The sequence below is a fragment of the Trichechus manatus genome, unplaced genomic scaffold (genome assembly GCF_000243295.1).
Source record: "Trichechus manatus latirostris isolate Lorelei unplaced genomic scaffold, TriManLat1.0 scaffold00092, whole genome shotgun sequence".
Classification (NCBI taxonomy): Eukaryota; Metazoa; Chordata; class Mammalia; order Sirenia; family Trichechidae; genus Trichechus; species Trichechus manatus.
Genome location: NW_004444028.1, coordinates 5,580,598 through 5,595,666, shown reverse-complemented (window position 1 = coordinate 5,595,666; position 15,069 = coordinate 5,580,598). Strand labels below are relative to the sequence as shown.

The following is a 15,069-nucleotide window of genomic DNA, read 5'->3' as shown; positions in this document are numbered from 1 at the left end:
CTGCTCCATAAGCCAGACAGGGCATCAGGAGCACCTTCTTTCTGGACCCTAACATGAGCCAGCTGTGAGCCCTGACCCCTCGGCTAGGCTTTGGGTTCCTCACTGCGTATGGTGGAGGCATGACCGTATCTTTGGTCCCACGCAAGGTCTGGGACACCGTAGGGCTTCCACGACGGTGTCTCGGGGGCTAACTGCAGGGGCAGAGGATGAAGAGGGCGAGCCCGTAGGGAGGGGCTTCTGCTCTCTCCCCTGTTCAACCACTTCGACTTCTGTCAGTTTTATCTACGGTACTGGGTTTCTCATAATAATTTATTTGAGAAAAGGATTCTGTTGTCAAAAAAAAAAAAAAAAGTTTGGGCCCTTTCAGCTCTGAAATCTCTTGATTTGAGTCTGTCTGGTAGCAGAGAGGAGCCCCGTGGCACAGTGGTTAAGAGCTCGGCTGCCAACCAAAAGGTCAGCCACTCCTTGGCAACTCTATGGGCTGCTCTACTCTGTCCTGTTGGGTTGCTGGGAGTCGGAATTGACTCGACGGCGTCAGGTTGGTTGGTTGGTTTTGGGTACCAGAGAAGGGTGAGACGACTCGCTGGCAGGGAGGAGGCGGTGGTGCCGCCTGGTGATTCTAGTGTCTCTACCCTGCATCAGTTATCAGCCCAGAAACTATTTGTTGTTTACCTCTGTGCCCAGGTGTTGTTTACCTGTGTGCCCAGCAGTCGTGGCCGGGAAACCGCCAAGTCTCTGGCTTCCTCCTGCATGTGAGGGCGTCTGAAAATGGGGTCTGAGAGGACCTCTCCCCACTAGGATCAAAGCGTAATGGCAGTGCCACTCCTCGCTAGCCCTTCTCTTGCTGGCTTTGCTCAGCCTTCTGGGCTCTCTGCTGCTCCCCCTACTCTGCCCCTCCCTGCCTTTTCCTTCCTTCAACATTCATTGAGCACCTACTGTGAGCAAGACTCCTTGCTGACGTCCTTCCCGTACAAAAATGGATACAACATAGTCCCAGCCCTCTAGGAGACCATGTCTAGACCAAGCTCCCTGGATGTAGCCTCTTGCCTAATTAAGCTAAGATTTCCTTCCCTGGTACTAGACCTCTTTCCTTTGGGGTCTCTTGTGAGATCTGCCCAGATCCATCCTGAGACAGACTTCTGATGGCAGGCAAACATCCTTGCCTGTACCTTGGCATGTGGGCACCAACTCATAACTGGGATTTTGAGGAAGAGATGGAGAACCCTATAGGGTAGGGTTCGAATTTAGAGGGGATTGAGTACCCAGGTTAGTGAGGCACAGAATAAACTCCAGAAGGAATAAAAGGCATCCTCTAAAAGTGGACATTTAGGTTATTTCCAGCTGTTCGCTATTTTAAGCACTACTGGAACGTGCCGTCTTTAAACCTCAGTGCACATCCGTTATCTCCATTAGATAAATCCCTGCATGTGTGCCTGCTGACTCAAAGCATGTGTATATTTAAGGCTTAGGATCCATTGGCCCACATTTGAAGGATTTCATCTGTTTAAAACCAACCCTGTTCTCTTCTCCCAGGCCAGACCTGCTGCGATCTGAAGGTATCCCCAGTACGGAAGTGGCTCCCAATGCATCCCCTTTGTCCGGAAGCCCCAAAATGTCCACCTCAAGCAGCAAGAGCCGATATCGAAGCAAAGCACGCCACCGCCGGGGGAATAGCAGAGGCAGCCACAGTGACTTTGCAGCAATCTTGAAAAACCAGCCAGCCCAGGAGAATTCACCCCATCCCACTTGTGTACACCAAGCTCAGTCCCATTGTCATAATCCTCTGCAGCTCCAAGACCAGCAGCCCCCTCCCACCACGTCTCAGAGCCACCAGCCCAGACTCAACATGCACGGACAGGACATTGCCACCTGCGCCAACGACCTGAGGTACTTTGGCCCAGCGGCAGCCCTGCGGAGCCCACTGAGCAACCATGCTCAAAGACAGATGCCGGGCTCTAGCCCAGACCTCATCTCCACAGCCATGGCAGCAGATTGCTGGAGAAGTCCCGAGCCAGACGAGGCCTCGGGCCCCTGGGGCTGTTGTCAGGCCGACCCTTACAACCCCTGCCTCCAGTGCAGGCCGGAGCAGCGCGGGTACTTAGACACCCCCTCTGCTGAGCCAGCGGGGAGGAGCCCCGAGCTTTCCAAGTCACCAGCACACAATCCCCTCTCGGAAAACACCCAGGGTTCTGGGAAAATGGAAGACAGCGAATTCAACGGCTGTAGGTCCACGTCGTCCCTCGGCACCCCACAGCACATCACCCCCCCAGTGCTACCTCGACAAACAAGGCCCCTTCAGAAGGTAAAGTGCCGTGAGAGCAGAAGTCTGTGTCAGTGCCCTTAAGGAATGTCAGAGTCTGTCAGAGAGTGTGCATGGTACAACGGAGACAACAAGAATGCATTTTGCAAAGGGTAAAATAACAGACACACAAGTAGAAGTCTGATTACTTTCCTTCCACCCTACTTGAGAGATAAACTAGGGCATCCCCTCTGGGAAATACTGAGCCAGGGAGACTGAATCAAATGTACATAATTTATAAATAGATTTTTAAAAACCATATATTGGGGCTATGTAATTAAGAGTTTGGAAGCCACTACCCAAGAATTCTAGTCCTGAGGGATGTTGCGAGAAAGAAGGGTCCCACTGTAAAACAAGTTTGGGAAACGTAGTATTCTCTGTCCCTGCTTGGAGATTCCTAGGGCACATTAGCCCATGACAGGCTTTGCGACATCATGCAGTAAATGTGTTTAATCCAGCATTTTCCTCATTTATTTGACCATAGCACCTTTTAAAAATTACCTCTATTAATCCTCCCATGGAACGAGCTTTCTTCAGAATACACGTTGGAAAACTTCGCCTCAATCAGTAACGATCAAGAGTCAGCAAGTTGTTAATCATTGAAACTGTTTCTTGCCTCCTCTTCTGCTGTTCATTAGCTGGGCAGCAGGCTACCGTCGTGGTTAAGAACGCGAGGTTGGGAGTCGAACATACCTGAGTTCAAAGCCAGGTTCTTCCACTTACTGCCTGTATGACCTTGGGCAAATTACTTAACCCCTTTGAATGAACTCATTGGCTATTGTGAGGATTAAACGAGACAAAATATATAAAAAAGCACTTAGAACAAGGCCTGGCACATAGCAAGCTCCCAAAAAATATCAGTTTATCTTACTGATGAGTTAAAAATAAGATTACATATGAAAAGTGTTTAGCACACAGTAAACACCCACTCAGGGGTTTTCCTCCAATCATCATCAGCCATCAGGAGTTTAGTTGAAGGAATAAAAGGGACTACAATGCAAACAAATATGTTTTAGTCAACTAGACATTTAGTAGGAAAGAAGCTCAAGCTGAGAGCTCTTACAGGCATCCCCAGGTGATGAATGAGATCAGTTCCTGTGTCTTTAAGTCGAATTTGTAGGTAAGTAGGACAGGTGCGTGTGGTTCTTATTCAGCCTTACTGTAGTGCGGAAGGAGCCCTCCTAGCGCAGTGGTTAAGAGCTCAGGCTGCTAACTAAAAGGTCGGCAGTTCAAGTCCACCAGCTGCTCTTTGGAAACCCCCATGGGGGTAGTTCTACTCTGTCCTATAGACCTGTCCTATAGACCTGTCCTATAGGGTCACTATGAGTGGGAATTGACTGGAAGGCAACGGGTTTGGTTTTGGTTTAGTGCAAGAAAAGGCTCAAAGCCTTTTCAATGATTTAAAAGCTGCACGTGCAGCAAGCAAAGGTGATTGTGATGAAGAGCTTGTTGCCAGTAGGGATCGGCTCAGTCGTTTCAAAGTTAGGGCGAATTTCCATAACATTAAAGGGCAAGTTTGAGTTGTCTACAAGTGGACGTTCGTAACCCAGGGGCTGCCTGTATCTCAGAACGTATTTCTTCCTCCACATAGTGCTCTACTGACAAAGTGTTCCTAGAGATTAAATTGTCTTTTGGGTGGTACCTCGGATTGGGGCTAATCCATTCTCTACTCTCCCATCCCTGTGAACCATTACATTTAGTTTTTTCTTTTTTGTAACAGCTTTATTGAGATATAATTTACAAACCATAGAATTCACACGTTTGAAGCGTACAATTCAGTGTTCGTTTTTTTTATTGTACTTTAGATGAAGGTTTACAGAACAAACCACCTTCTCATTCAACAGTACACATATTGTTCTGAGACATTGGTTACCAACCCCACGACATGTCAACATTCTCCCTTCTCGACCTTGAGTTCCTCGTTACCAGCTTTCTTGTCCCCTCCTGCCTTCTTGTCCTTGCCCCTGGGCTGGTGTGCCCCGTTAGTCTCATTTTGTTTTTTGGGCCTGTCTCATCTTTGGTGAAGGGTGAACCTCAAGAGTGACTTCATTACTGAGCTAAAAGGGTGTCCGGGGCCATACTCTCGGGGTCGGTGTTTTTTTATATATACAGTATTCACAGAGTTGTCCAACCATCACCACAATCAATATTAGAACATTTTCATCACCCCCAAAAGAAAACCCGTACCCCTTAGCAGTCACCCCCCAAGTAACATAATTTTGAACCCAGCATCCAAGGTTGGGATGCCATCTATGGGTCTGTGTCCATACACACCTTGTACACTTGGCCTTATCAGAACCGCTCCCTCAGAGCAGGTTACCCTCTCTTCACCGAAATGTTTCCACAGGTATTCCTGTGATAAAGTGCCCATCTCAGCAGTCAGTATGACTCCATTCCTGCCTTTCCTTTCAAGAAAGTATATCAGAATACAAATGGATGGGAGAGATGATATTTTAGAATTGATTTTTGAAGAGATAAGTTAGCCTCAATCTTTGGTAAAATCACTTGTAACCAATTACCCACCTCACAAGTAGTTTGGTAAAATTACTCATAACCAATTACCTACCTCCTACGAGTGGGAGAGTAGAGAATGGATTAGCCCCAATCCACCTCACAAGAAACCATCATAATCCACTGTATCATGACACGGTGGTTGAGGACAGTTGATCTGAAATATGACTGCGCTTATGCCCTTGATGCAGGGCGGGGTCTTCTCTGTAAGGGAAGATCATCTTTTCAGAAGGGACGCTTGCCCAGGGTTCCAGATAAACCACAGGGCCCAACAATCATGGGGCCGCAGAGATTGCAGGCAGAGTTCCCACATCCCTGCTAGCACTCTAATTCAATAAAAACTTATTAAGCACTAAAACCATATGTGTACTACTGTTCCATGAGAAACTATTTGTTCTGTAAGCCTTCACCTGAAGTACAAGAAAAATAAAATAAAATAAACTTATTAAGCACCTAGTTTGTATGCCCAACCCATTCCCCATTGCCTTCCGGTCGATTCCGACTCACAGCAACCCTACAGGATGGAGTAGAACTGCCCCATAGGCTGTGATCTTTATGGAAGAAGACTGCCACATCTTCCTCCCGCATGGCGTCTGGTGGGTTCAAACCACCGAGCTTTCAGTTAGCAGTGGAGCACATAACCACCGTGTCACCAAACCAAACCCAACCCACTGTCGTCGAGTCCATTCTGACTTACAGCAACCCTATAGGACAGAGAAGAACTGCCCCATAGGGTTTCTCACACTGTAATCTTTATGGAAGCAGACTGCCACATCTTTCGCCCGAAGAGTGGCTGGTGGGTTCAAACTGCTGACCTTTCAGTTAGCAGCCAGCTGCTTAACCACTGAGCCATCAGGGCTCCTCTGTACGAGTCTTAGACAAACAAAATCTCTACTATTCAGCTTATGAAGAAATGATATGCTTAACACTGGCTAACCAAAACCAAACCCACTCCCACTGAGTTGATTCTGACTCACAGCGACCCTATAGGACAGAGTAGAACTGCCCCGTAGGGTTTCCAAGGCTGTACATCTTTACAGAAGCAGATTGCCACATTTTTCTCCCATGGAGCAGCTGGTAGGTTCCAACTGCTGACCTTTTGTATTAACCGTGGAGTGAGGGATACAATACAAATAAGACATCCTCTGATCCTTACATCATGTATGTTATAATAGTGGAGATGACACAAAGCATAATAACTATAATCCCAAACCAAACCCACCGCCGGCGAGTCAATTCCGACTCATAGCGACCCTAGAGGACAGAGTAGAACTGCCCCATAGGGTTTCCAAGGAGCGGCTGGTATATTCGAACTGCCGACCTTTTGGTTAGCGCAACGCTCTTAACCACTGAGCCACCAGGGCTCCTAATAACTAACTATTAGTGAAAAAATGATGGTGCAAAGAACAGGGAGAAAGTAATTGTTGGGCTTTGAAGAACTGAAAGAGCACTTCTTGGTGGCATCTCCATGACAGAGAGCCTGGAACGCTTAGTGATGGTAGTTACAACGGGTCCTCCCGAAACTCCCAGACCTCCTCTCCAGCTCCCCCCTCCATCGCTCACCTCTGGACGGGTTCACGGAGGCTCCCCCTCCCCAAGGCAGAGTCTTCCTCAGCTCTGTATGTCTTCTAGCTTCTAATTCAGGGCCAGTCACCATGGGCAGCCAGGAAGAGCTGCTAAGTGAATGAGTGGGGACATACATGTTTGAAGATGCCATTCAGCAAGCTACGACTAAATGCTTTGAATGATAATTCAATCCTTTGCACTGCGTGTGAGAGAGAGAGACACCACAATAAAGCCCTTTTCTCCTCGTTCTCCTCAGAGTGACGACGGCTCCTCGGAAGAGGAAGAAGGGGAAGTGGACAGTGAAGTTGAGTTTCCACGAAGACAGAGGTAAAGCCGGCCAACACCTGTCGCTGCTCTCAGTGCAGTCGGGAAACCCTGCGTTTGCCACACCTCCTGTTCCACCACAGGCCACCTTCTGACAGCCACCTCCTGGGGGAATGTGAGCTCAGTGTGGGTGTTTTCCCGCTGCCACGTTTCGGCAGCTGGGGGAACGTGAGCTCACAGTGTGGGTGTTTTCCCCCTGCCACATTTCGGCAGCTGGCTTATGCAATAGCAGATCCTAGCTCATCATCATTCATTTCACGGGAACTTCAAGATGAAGATGTAAATCCAGATTCAAGGTTACAGTTGAGAATAGAGTGGGCAGTTTGCGAGAGATGCTTATGCAGTTTTACGGGTAATTTTATAGGTTTCTAGCGCACCTCCCCATGCCTTTGTTTCAGACGTCACATCAGTACGGCCAGATGAGCTGAGTTCTCATTTTACGCAGCCTTAGCATCAACTGCCCGCTTAGCCGGGGATGATAATGTTGCTTAGGATTAAAGGGCCACCTCTACCCCCTTCTACAATAAGAGCTGCCCCTGTATGGAAGGGGGAAGGAAGTTTTCCTCCCAGGAGGCCTTTTCTGCTAACAGGTATTCGATTCTTGGAGAGTGCAGCTCTGGGAATCCTTGGGAAGGTTTGTGTACCCTCCAATAGACAGGAATTCCCTCCAACCAAGGATCCCTCGCCTTTTTGCTGTACTGTATTCTGGGTCCCCATGCTGTGCTCAGAGTTGAAATCTGCTCTCACCCCCTGATCTATTCATGCCACGTTGCTATTGCTGTCTTCTTGTCTCCTCGAACATGGTGTTCTCCCACGCAGTGAGATGGAGCTTGAGTGAAATGTGTCTTTTTGTCCCCTGAATGCGTTCTACTACCATCGCAATTGTGTTGCTTCTGGCTTCTGTTCCCGTGACACACCATGGGCTCAGCTCGCCTGAGGGCTTCCCACCTCTCCTTTCTGCTGCGATGCAAGTTAATTTAGATTTGTACCTCATGGTTTTGCTTTTTATATTACATGTCCTCCCTGTCCGCCTTTTGGATTACCAGGCTTAAGAAGTTGTGTGAGTCCGATTTTAATTTCCTTTCCCACCTGGGCTTCCTCCGTCGGGTCTCCTGATTGCCTCTTGTCCCATGTCCTTGGTTTCCCTCCTCCTTCTCTCCCTGCTTCTCTCCCTTCTTCTCCTTCTCTCTTCTCCTCTGATCCGGTCATCAGCCAGGCTCAGATCACATGCCGTCAAAAACACTTTGTACTGGGAAATACATAAAGATCAGACAATGGCAGGAAAAAAGGGGGCAATCTTCTTTTTATTGTTTGTTTTGCTTTTAACCAGTATACGCTAACAGCATTCTTATTTGCCAGGCTACGTAGAAGCCATGGGACAGGAAAAAGGTACCTTTGCAAATTCTCCCCTCAGAGGTCTCACTTCATCAGAGCTGAACCCAGAATGGTAGGTGGAATGAGCCGCCAACCAATTGGACAGTGCCCCCAGCTGCAGAGTGACTGTTCCACCCTGGATCCTTTCCGCTGGGCGTCCAGGGCTGCTATGCCCACTGGGCACTGAGAAATGCAGATGGGCTGGGGTGGAGAGGTCGGGGAAGGACACTGAGCAGGCCGCGAGCACACCTGGCCAAAGCCGCAGCTCAGCCTTCTCTGAGAGTGTGACCTTAGCAAGGGTCTTAATTATCTTGTTGTTAGGTGCCATTGAGTTGGCTCTGACTCATAGCGACCGTGTGTACAACAGAACGAACCACTGCCCGGTCCTGCACCATCCTCACAATCGTTATGCTTGAGCCCATTGCTGCAGCCACTGTGTCAATCCATCTCGTTGAGCGTCTTCCTCTTTTTCACTGACCCTCTACTTTACCAAGCATGATGTCCTTCTGCAAGGACTGGTCCCTCCTGATAACACGTCCAAAGTATGTGAGATGAAGTCTCACCATCCTCGCTTCTAAGGAGCACTCTGGCTGTACTTCTTCCAAGACACATTTGTTTGTTCTTCTGGCAGCCCGTGTATATTCAGTATTCTTCGCCAACACCATAATTCAAAGGCGTCAGTTCTTCTTCGGTCTTCCTTAGTCATCATCTAGCTTTCACATGGGCTTAGTTATCTGTGCTGCTATAACAGAAATACCACAAGTGGTTGATTTTAACAAACAGAAATTTATTTTCTCACAGTTAGGAGGCTAGAAGTCCGAATTCAGGGTGCTGGCCCTGGGAGAAGGTCCTCGTCTCTTTTCAGCTTCTGTTCCTTGGTTCCTTGGTGATCTTCACGTGGCCGGGACCGTCCCCCCCATTAGTGTTTCCTTCCCTGTGACTAATCTGCTCTTTTTCTATGTCGGAGGTGATTGGTTTAAGATGCACCCTACACTGAAATGGTCTCATTATCATGACAAAGAAGGTCCTACTCCCAAATGGGGTCACATCCACAGGTATAGGGCTTTAGGATTTACAACACATATTTTGGGGGGGACACAATTCAATCCGTACCAGTAAGTTACTTCCCTTCTCTGGCTCCACTTTCCTGTTCTGAGAAATGAGTTAGGCCAGAGGATGTCTAAGGTCTCCTTCAGCTGTCGAATCTATGACTCAGAGTAAAGAAGCACAACCAGGTTGAATATTTCCATAGCAGACCCACATGTACACAGGGTGATAGCCCTGCTGCTTTTTTTCAAAGACCAGTGGTAGACCACTCCGTCGGCTTTGGAGTGGAGTATTTAGCCCCACAAATATATAAACCAAATAAAAAGGGGGCTTCAAATTTCCCTCCCTAGTGCTTTAAAATTGATGGCTTCTGCCTTCCTGAATTCGATCCTCCCTCAGGGAAAGGAAAAACAAAACCAGAAAAACTAGATGACTTCTCCCCAAGGCTGCGACTGACAGCTGAGGCAGGGAGTCGTCCTCGTGATTCAGATGCCCTGGTTCTTTGTGGTTTTAGGCCCCATCGCTGTATCAGCAGCTGCCAGTCCTATTCAACCTTCAGCTCTGAGAATTTCTCTGTGTCTGACGGAGAGGAGGGAAATACCAGTGACCACTCCAACAGCCCTGATGAGCTCGCTGGTAAACCTGAAGACCACCTGGCAGAGAAGCTGGAGGACCTGCTGTCCCAGACGCCAGAGATCCCCATTGAGATTTCGTCACATTCGGATGGGCTCTCTGACAAGGAGTGTGCCGTCCGCCACGTGAAGACACAGATGTCTCTGGGCAAGCTGTGTGCAGAGGAACGTGGCTATGAGGTAGGCCTTCTCCTCCTTCTCTCAGGGCTCCTCCCTTCCCGGGGCTCTTCTGGGTTAGATCACGTTCAAAGTCCCTAGTATATCAGATATAGTAACGCCTCCATGAAGTAAGTAGAGGTATAAAGATCAACAGAAAAAAAAAAAAAAAACCACCCCCGCTGCCGTCAAGTTGATTCCGACTCAGTGACCCTAAAGGACAGGGTAGAACTGCCACATAGGGTTTCCAAGGAGTGCCTGGTGGATTTGAACTGCTGACCTTCTGGTTAGCAGCCATAGCTGTTAACCATTCCTCTACCAGGGTTTCCAAGATCAACAGAGCTCCCAGAAATGAGGCAGTTTCTCCTCAGTGAGGCACAAACCTTGAGCTGCTCGGAAACCCTTCATTTCAGGATGTAACTCAAACATCACCCCCTCCCAGCCGCATCTCCCAACCTAGTTAAGGGTGTGATGCTTCCCCCTCTGTGTCCCCGCTCCCCCCGGACTCTGCTAGCCTAGTGCACGTACCGCTTTAGTTTTTATACAGCACCGCCTTTTGGAGGGGCCGTGGTGGCTCCGTGGTAGACTTCTCACCGTCTATGCAGGAGACCTGGGTTCAATTCCTGGCCTGTGCACCTCAGCACAGCCACCACCTGCCTGTCGGTAGAGGCTTGGATGTTGCTATGATGCAGAACAGGGTTCAGTGGAGCTTCCAATCTAAGACACATTCAGAAGAAAGGCCTGGCAATCTACTTCCAGAAAATGAGATAATGAAAACCCTGTGGATCAGACTGGGGAGCCCCCAAGTCTAATGGCCGGAACAATGCTCACTGGAGCTGATGTGACGCAGTGCGGTGACTCATGGTGTCACCCCCTCCCACGGGCCTCCTCCCATACCAGACCATACAGAATCCTTAGCAGTGTTTTTGTACTAACGTCACTCATAAATCATAATTCCCGTATATCACGGACTAGAATGGCAAGAGTAGCAACATAAACAACTAGGAAAATTCAAATTACACCTTAAATTACAATATCATAGGCACAGCCTGAATGTATTGACATTTACACTGTTTCCATGTGGTTAAAGGGAAAATACAGTAAGAAAACAATAGAATTCGAAGTAAAAACATTTAAGAACTACATCAAAGGTACGTTCATTTTAACATTAAACTTTACATGAGATGCATGAATGGATTAGGTTTGCATCATCAATAACGGCCCAAATCATGTAGACGTAATAGACAAATGCATATGGAAATATATTCATAAATGAAATAATACCATAAAAATAAACAGGAACAAATACACAAGCATTTCAGCAGCTAGTGACCGTCTCGACTATCTCAGAACTTTCCTTTCCTGGCGCGCAAAGCTGCGAACGGTGAGTGACTTCATCGAAATCAATTCCTTTCACCAACTCACTTTTTGGCATGTCACTGTCTTTTTAAGCCATTATTCAAAGTAAACCCCTGAAAATTTCATTAAAGTCGGTATATATGTGCAAGACAGTGATGTTTTTCAAAAAAAATTTTTCTAAAGACTAAGATGTTTTAAGACTGACTTCAAGATTTAAGTTGTATTTCTAAACATGTATCAAGAAACATAGCATTTCCCCCACTTCTTGTTTTAAACTGTCAATTTCTCTGTTTAGTTTCAAAGAGTTAGTCAATGATTGTTATACATGTAAGTTTATTATCAATTTTAATCATAGAATAATATGTGATAACTATAGTTGTAAATTGCTTAAATGTAATATTTCTTAGATTACATGAATATTAACAACAAAATTGTTTTGTAAGCTCGTTCTACACTGAATTACAACGTTATTAGTTACAACATTATTAGTAACTAAGCCGAAGCCTTTTTTTGATTTTTCTCTTTTTTTCCTTTAATTACTACTCCATTCTCAAAACAGTTTCTGATGTAGGTCCACAAATACTAATTACCACAATATGGTAGCTAAAACACCAAAAAAAATTGACAAAATCAGTGACTATAAAAACACCAGCAGCAAAGAAAACAACAGCGTGTGCTTGTAGCTCTTGGGCAGACAAAACCACGTGATTCGAAGCGTCATTGTGATTGGCTAATAATGACAGCTCTGACCAGAGGGCATTAGAAGGTTCCAAAAGTAAATTAGCATAGCGTTTTAGCCTTGTAGGTATAGTGATACGGTAAGCTGGGCTTACGAAAAAGATTTTTTTTTTGTTATAACTAACTATAGGGATATTTTTATAAAAAATAATAAGTTTCTGCTGAAACACCACACAGAAATTTTCTAGACAGTCATTTTGGTGTCACCCCCTCTGATAGTGTCACTCGGTGCGGTCTGCACCCCCTGCACCCACCTCGTGACGCCACTGGCCCAGAAAGCATCTTTAAACCTTAAACCAAAACTATCCCATGAAGCTGTTGTTAAACTAAACAACAGTTGAGCCCAATTCATAAAGAACGTTTGCCTCGAGCGTAGCACTTCTGTAAAGCATTCTCTACATGAGTGTAAACTGACAGCAGTTAATCTAAAGCACAGGTGAGAACTTTCGGGGACAGAGAGCCTGAATCAGCGGTGGTGAAACAGTGTGGGCAGAGACAGTGAGAATGGCCACACAGTGGGAAGTGTGTAACCAACGTCATTCAACTGCTTATGGAGAAATTGTGAATGGATGTATGTTTGGCTGTGTAGATTGCCTCCAAAAACAAAATAAAATATGTAAAAAAAGAAACCACCAACAACCCTATGGATCAGAATGGTCTGATCCCGTTGTGCACGGGGGTCGCCACGAGTCAGAGGCCGACTTGAGAGCAGCCAACAGCTACACCGCCTTCTGAGAGGCAGAATAACATAGTGGGTGAAAGCGTGTACCCCGGAATCACACTGCCCAGGTTAAAATCCCAGCCTTTCCACTTGCTTGATGTGTGACTGTGGGCATGCCACGTAACCTCTCTGTAGATCAGTTTCCTTATCTCTAAAATGAGTATGATAACAGCATCTCCCTCATATGGTTATGGTGAGGATTAGATGGGTTAAAAGGCATTAAAACACGCAAAACAACACCTGGCACGTAGTAAGCACCATACAAGTGGGGGTTGGCTGTATTGTTACCATTGTCACCTCAACCTCAGCTTTTATGTCTTCTTTCTCCACAAGCCCCACAAGGACAGGCCCTAGTCTCATTTTTTTTTTTTTTGTACTCCCTTACCCAGTACAGGGCCTGTCATGTGAGAGGTGTCCAATACATGTTTACTGAGTGATTGTAGAAATGAACTGAGGTTTGATTTTTTTTTTCAGCCGTCTCTCTCTCTCTTTCTCTCTCTCTCTAATTGTTCTTTAGGTGAAAGTTTACAGAGCAAATTAGTTTCTCATTAAACAACTAATACATATACTGTTTTGTGATATTGGTTGCCAGCCCCACAACATGTCCACACTCTCCCCTTCTCGACCTTGGGTTCCCCATTTCCATTCGTCCAGCTTTCCTGTCCCCCCCCTGCCTTCTCGTCCTTGCCCCTGGGTGGTGTGCCCATTTAGTCTTGGGTACATGGTTGAGCTACATGCATTGTTGTTTGTTTTATGGGCCTGTCTAATCTTTCGCTGAAGGGGAACTCAGGTTTGATTTTGTCTCGACTTTGCAGAATCCTATGCAGTTTGAAGAATCGGACTGTGAGTCTTCCGATGGTGAGTGTTCTGATGCCACAGTCAGGACCAACAAACACTACAGCTCTGCTACGTGGTAATGAAGGAACCCCCGCCCTGGAGAGCACAGACTGTACCGCATTTCAAGTCCACCCACCCCTAGACTCTCCCCACTCTCTCCCTGCTTTTTTGGCTGGAGGGAGAGTTGCCCCATCTTTACTACCCCTAGAAGCAAGCTGCAATAACAGGGACATGAGACTTCACAAATCTCTGGAAAAAAAACAAAAATCCAAATGAAATTAAGTCTCACTGAACATTTCAATCAAGAACGGCAGGGATCTATTTTGTTGAATATTCTAGCTACTGTAACATTGGTATTTATTTTTGTTTGACATTTTAACACTTTGTACTGTAAAGAGTGAACTATATATGATATATAAAGAGAGAGAGACACCATAATGCATTGCAAAAAAAGAAGAAGAAGGAAAGAAAGATGGATGGAATTTAGGAGCGACATCCTTGGGAATCTGTGGGCCAAGAAGTATTATTGCTGCTTGAACAGGGACCAGGTCTTTGGGCCATGAGTGACTGAGGAAGATCCAGGGCAAGACAGACTGAGCATTCTAGAAAATAGGGAACAGCAAAAGAAAAGCAATTCCAGGTAACTTGTGAACAAACCACATTAAGTTCAACCAGCTTGTCCAGATGGGTGATGGAAATGACCTGGGAAAATCTGGCAGCCAGGTTCTCACACCTCAGGTCTTTAAGGTCACGGCCTTCCTCTAGGGGGAGAAAAGAAACTGTACACGTGGAAGCCGTCATTTGTTAAATTTTAAGCAGCATTTGGTAACAGGACTTACAGTGAGCGGTAAAGGTAAACCTTGTCCTTGGCAAACACTTCCCTTTTGAATGCTGTCATTGTTGTGACCTTGACAGATGTGTGACCTTGACCAATGTGTTGACTTTTCAGATTCCAGCGCCATTTTCTTGTAGCTTACTTCCTTTCCACCTGCTGACCACTTCCTTTAGGGATAAAGGGGGAGGAGGAGAAGAGAAAAAATCTGCAACAGTGTTAGAGGAGCAAATGTGGACTTTGTCCAAGTACCTTCTCAGAAGGTCTCTGTTGAGCTGCGTGGAGATGGCATCACCCCTGTCTGGAACCAGGTTGCTGCCTCCCACGGTCCCTGATTCCAACAGGAGGACAGACCTTGAAGGCAGCTAGGTGTGTGCGAGCCTGTCCAGTGTCCAATCGCAGATCATCCCCGTTGGTTTTATTTGTTAACTCTTTCTGTCCTAAATGGCGCAGAGAAGAGAGGCAAAGTAAGCAACTTGCATAAGGCAGCCTCTCTCCTGCCACAGCAGCATTTGGGCAAATGCTATTTTTAAAAGGTATTTTACTTCATTTTGGATCACTAGACTCTGCAGTGTGCAGCAGTGCCATTTTGAGTAATTGGATTTGGAAGTTAGTGGGAAGAACAGCGGATGCTGAGCAGCGATTAGTAAGATTTTGCATTGTCAAAGGCACA

At 46.5% G+C, this 15,069-nt stretch overlaps 1 protein-coding gene across 1 annotated transcript in view; it reads left to right on the top strand.

The window, feature by feature from the left end:
* Positions 1–13,644, top strand: part of MAP3K13 (mitogen-activated protein kinase kinase kinase 13) — a 50,209-nt gene extending 36,565 nt beyond the window's left edge. The window contains exons 10-13 of the mRNA XM_012557243.1: positions 1,534–2,302; positions 6,633–6,703; positions 9,636–9,933; positions 13,543–13,644. Of these exons, the coding sequence (XP_012412697.1) occupies positions 1,534–2,302; positions 6,633–6,703; positions 9,636–9,933; positions 13,543–13,644 (1,240 nt within the window). The remainder of the gene's footprint in view (positions 1–1,533; positions 2,303–6,632; positions 6,704–9,635; positions 9,934–13,542) is intronic.
* Positions 13,645–15,069: the final 1,425 nt, after the last annotated feature.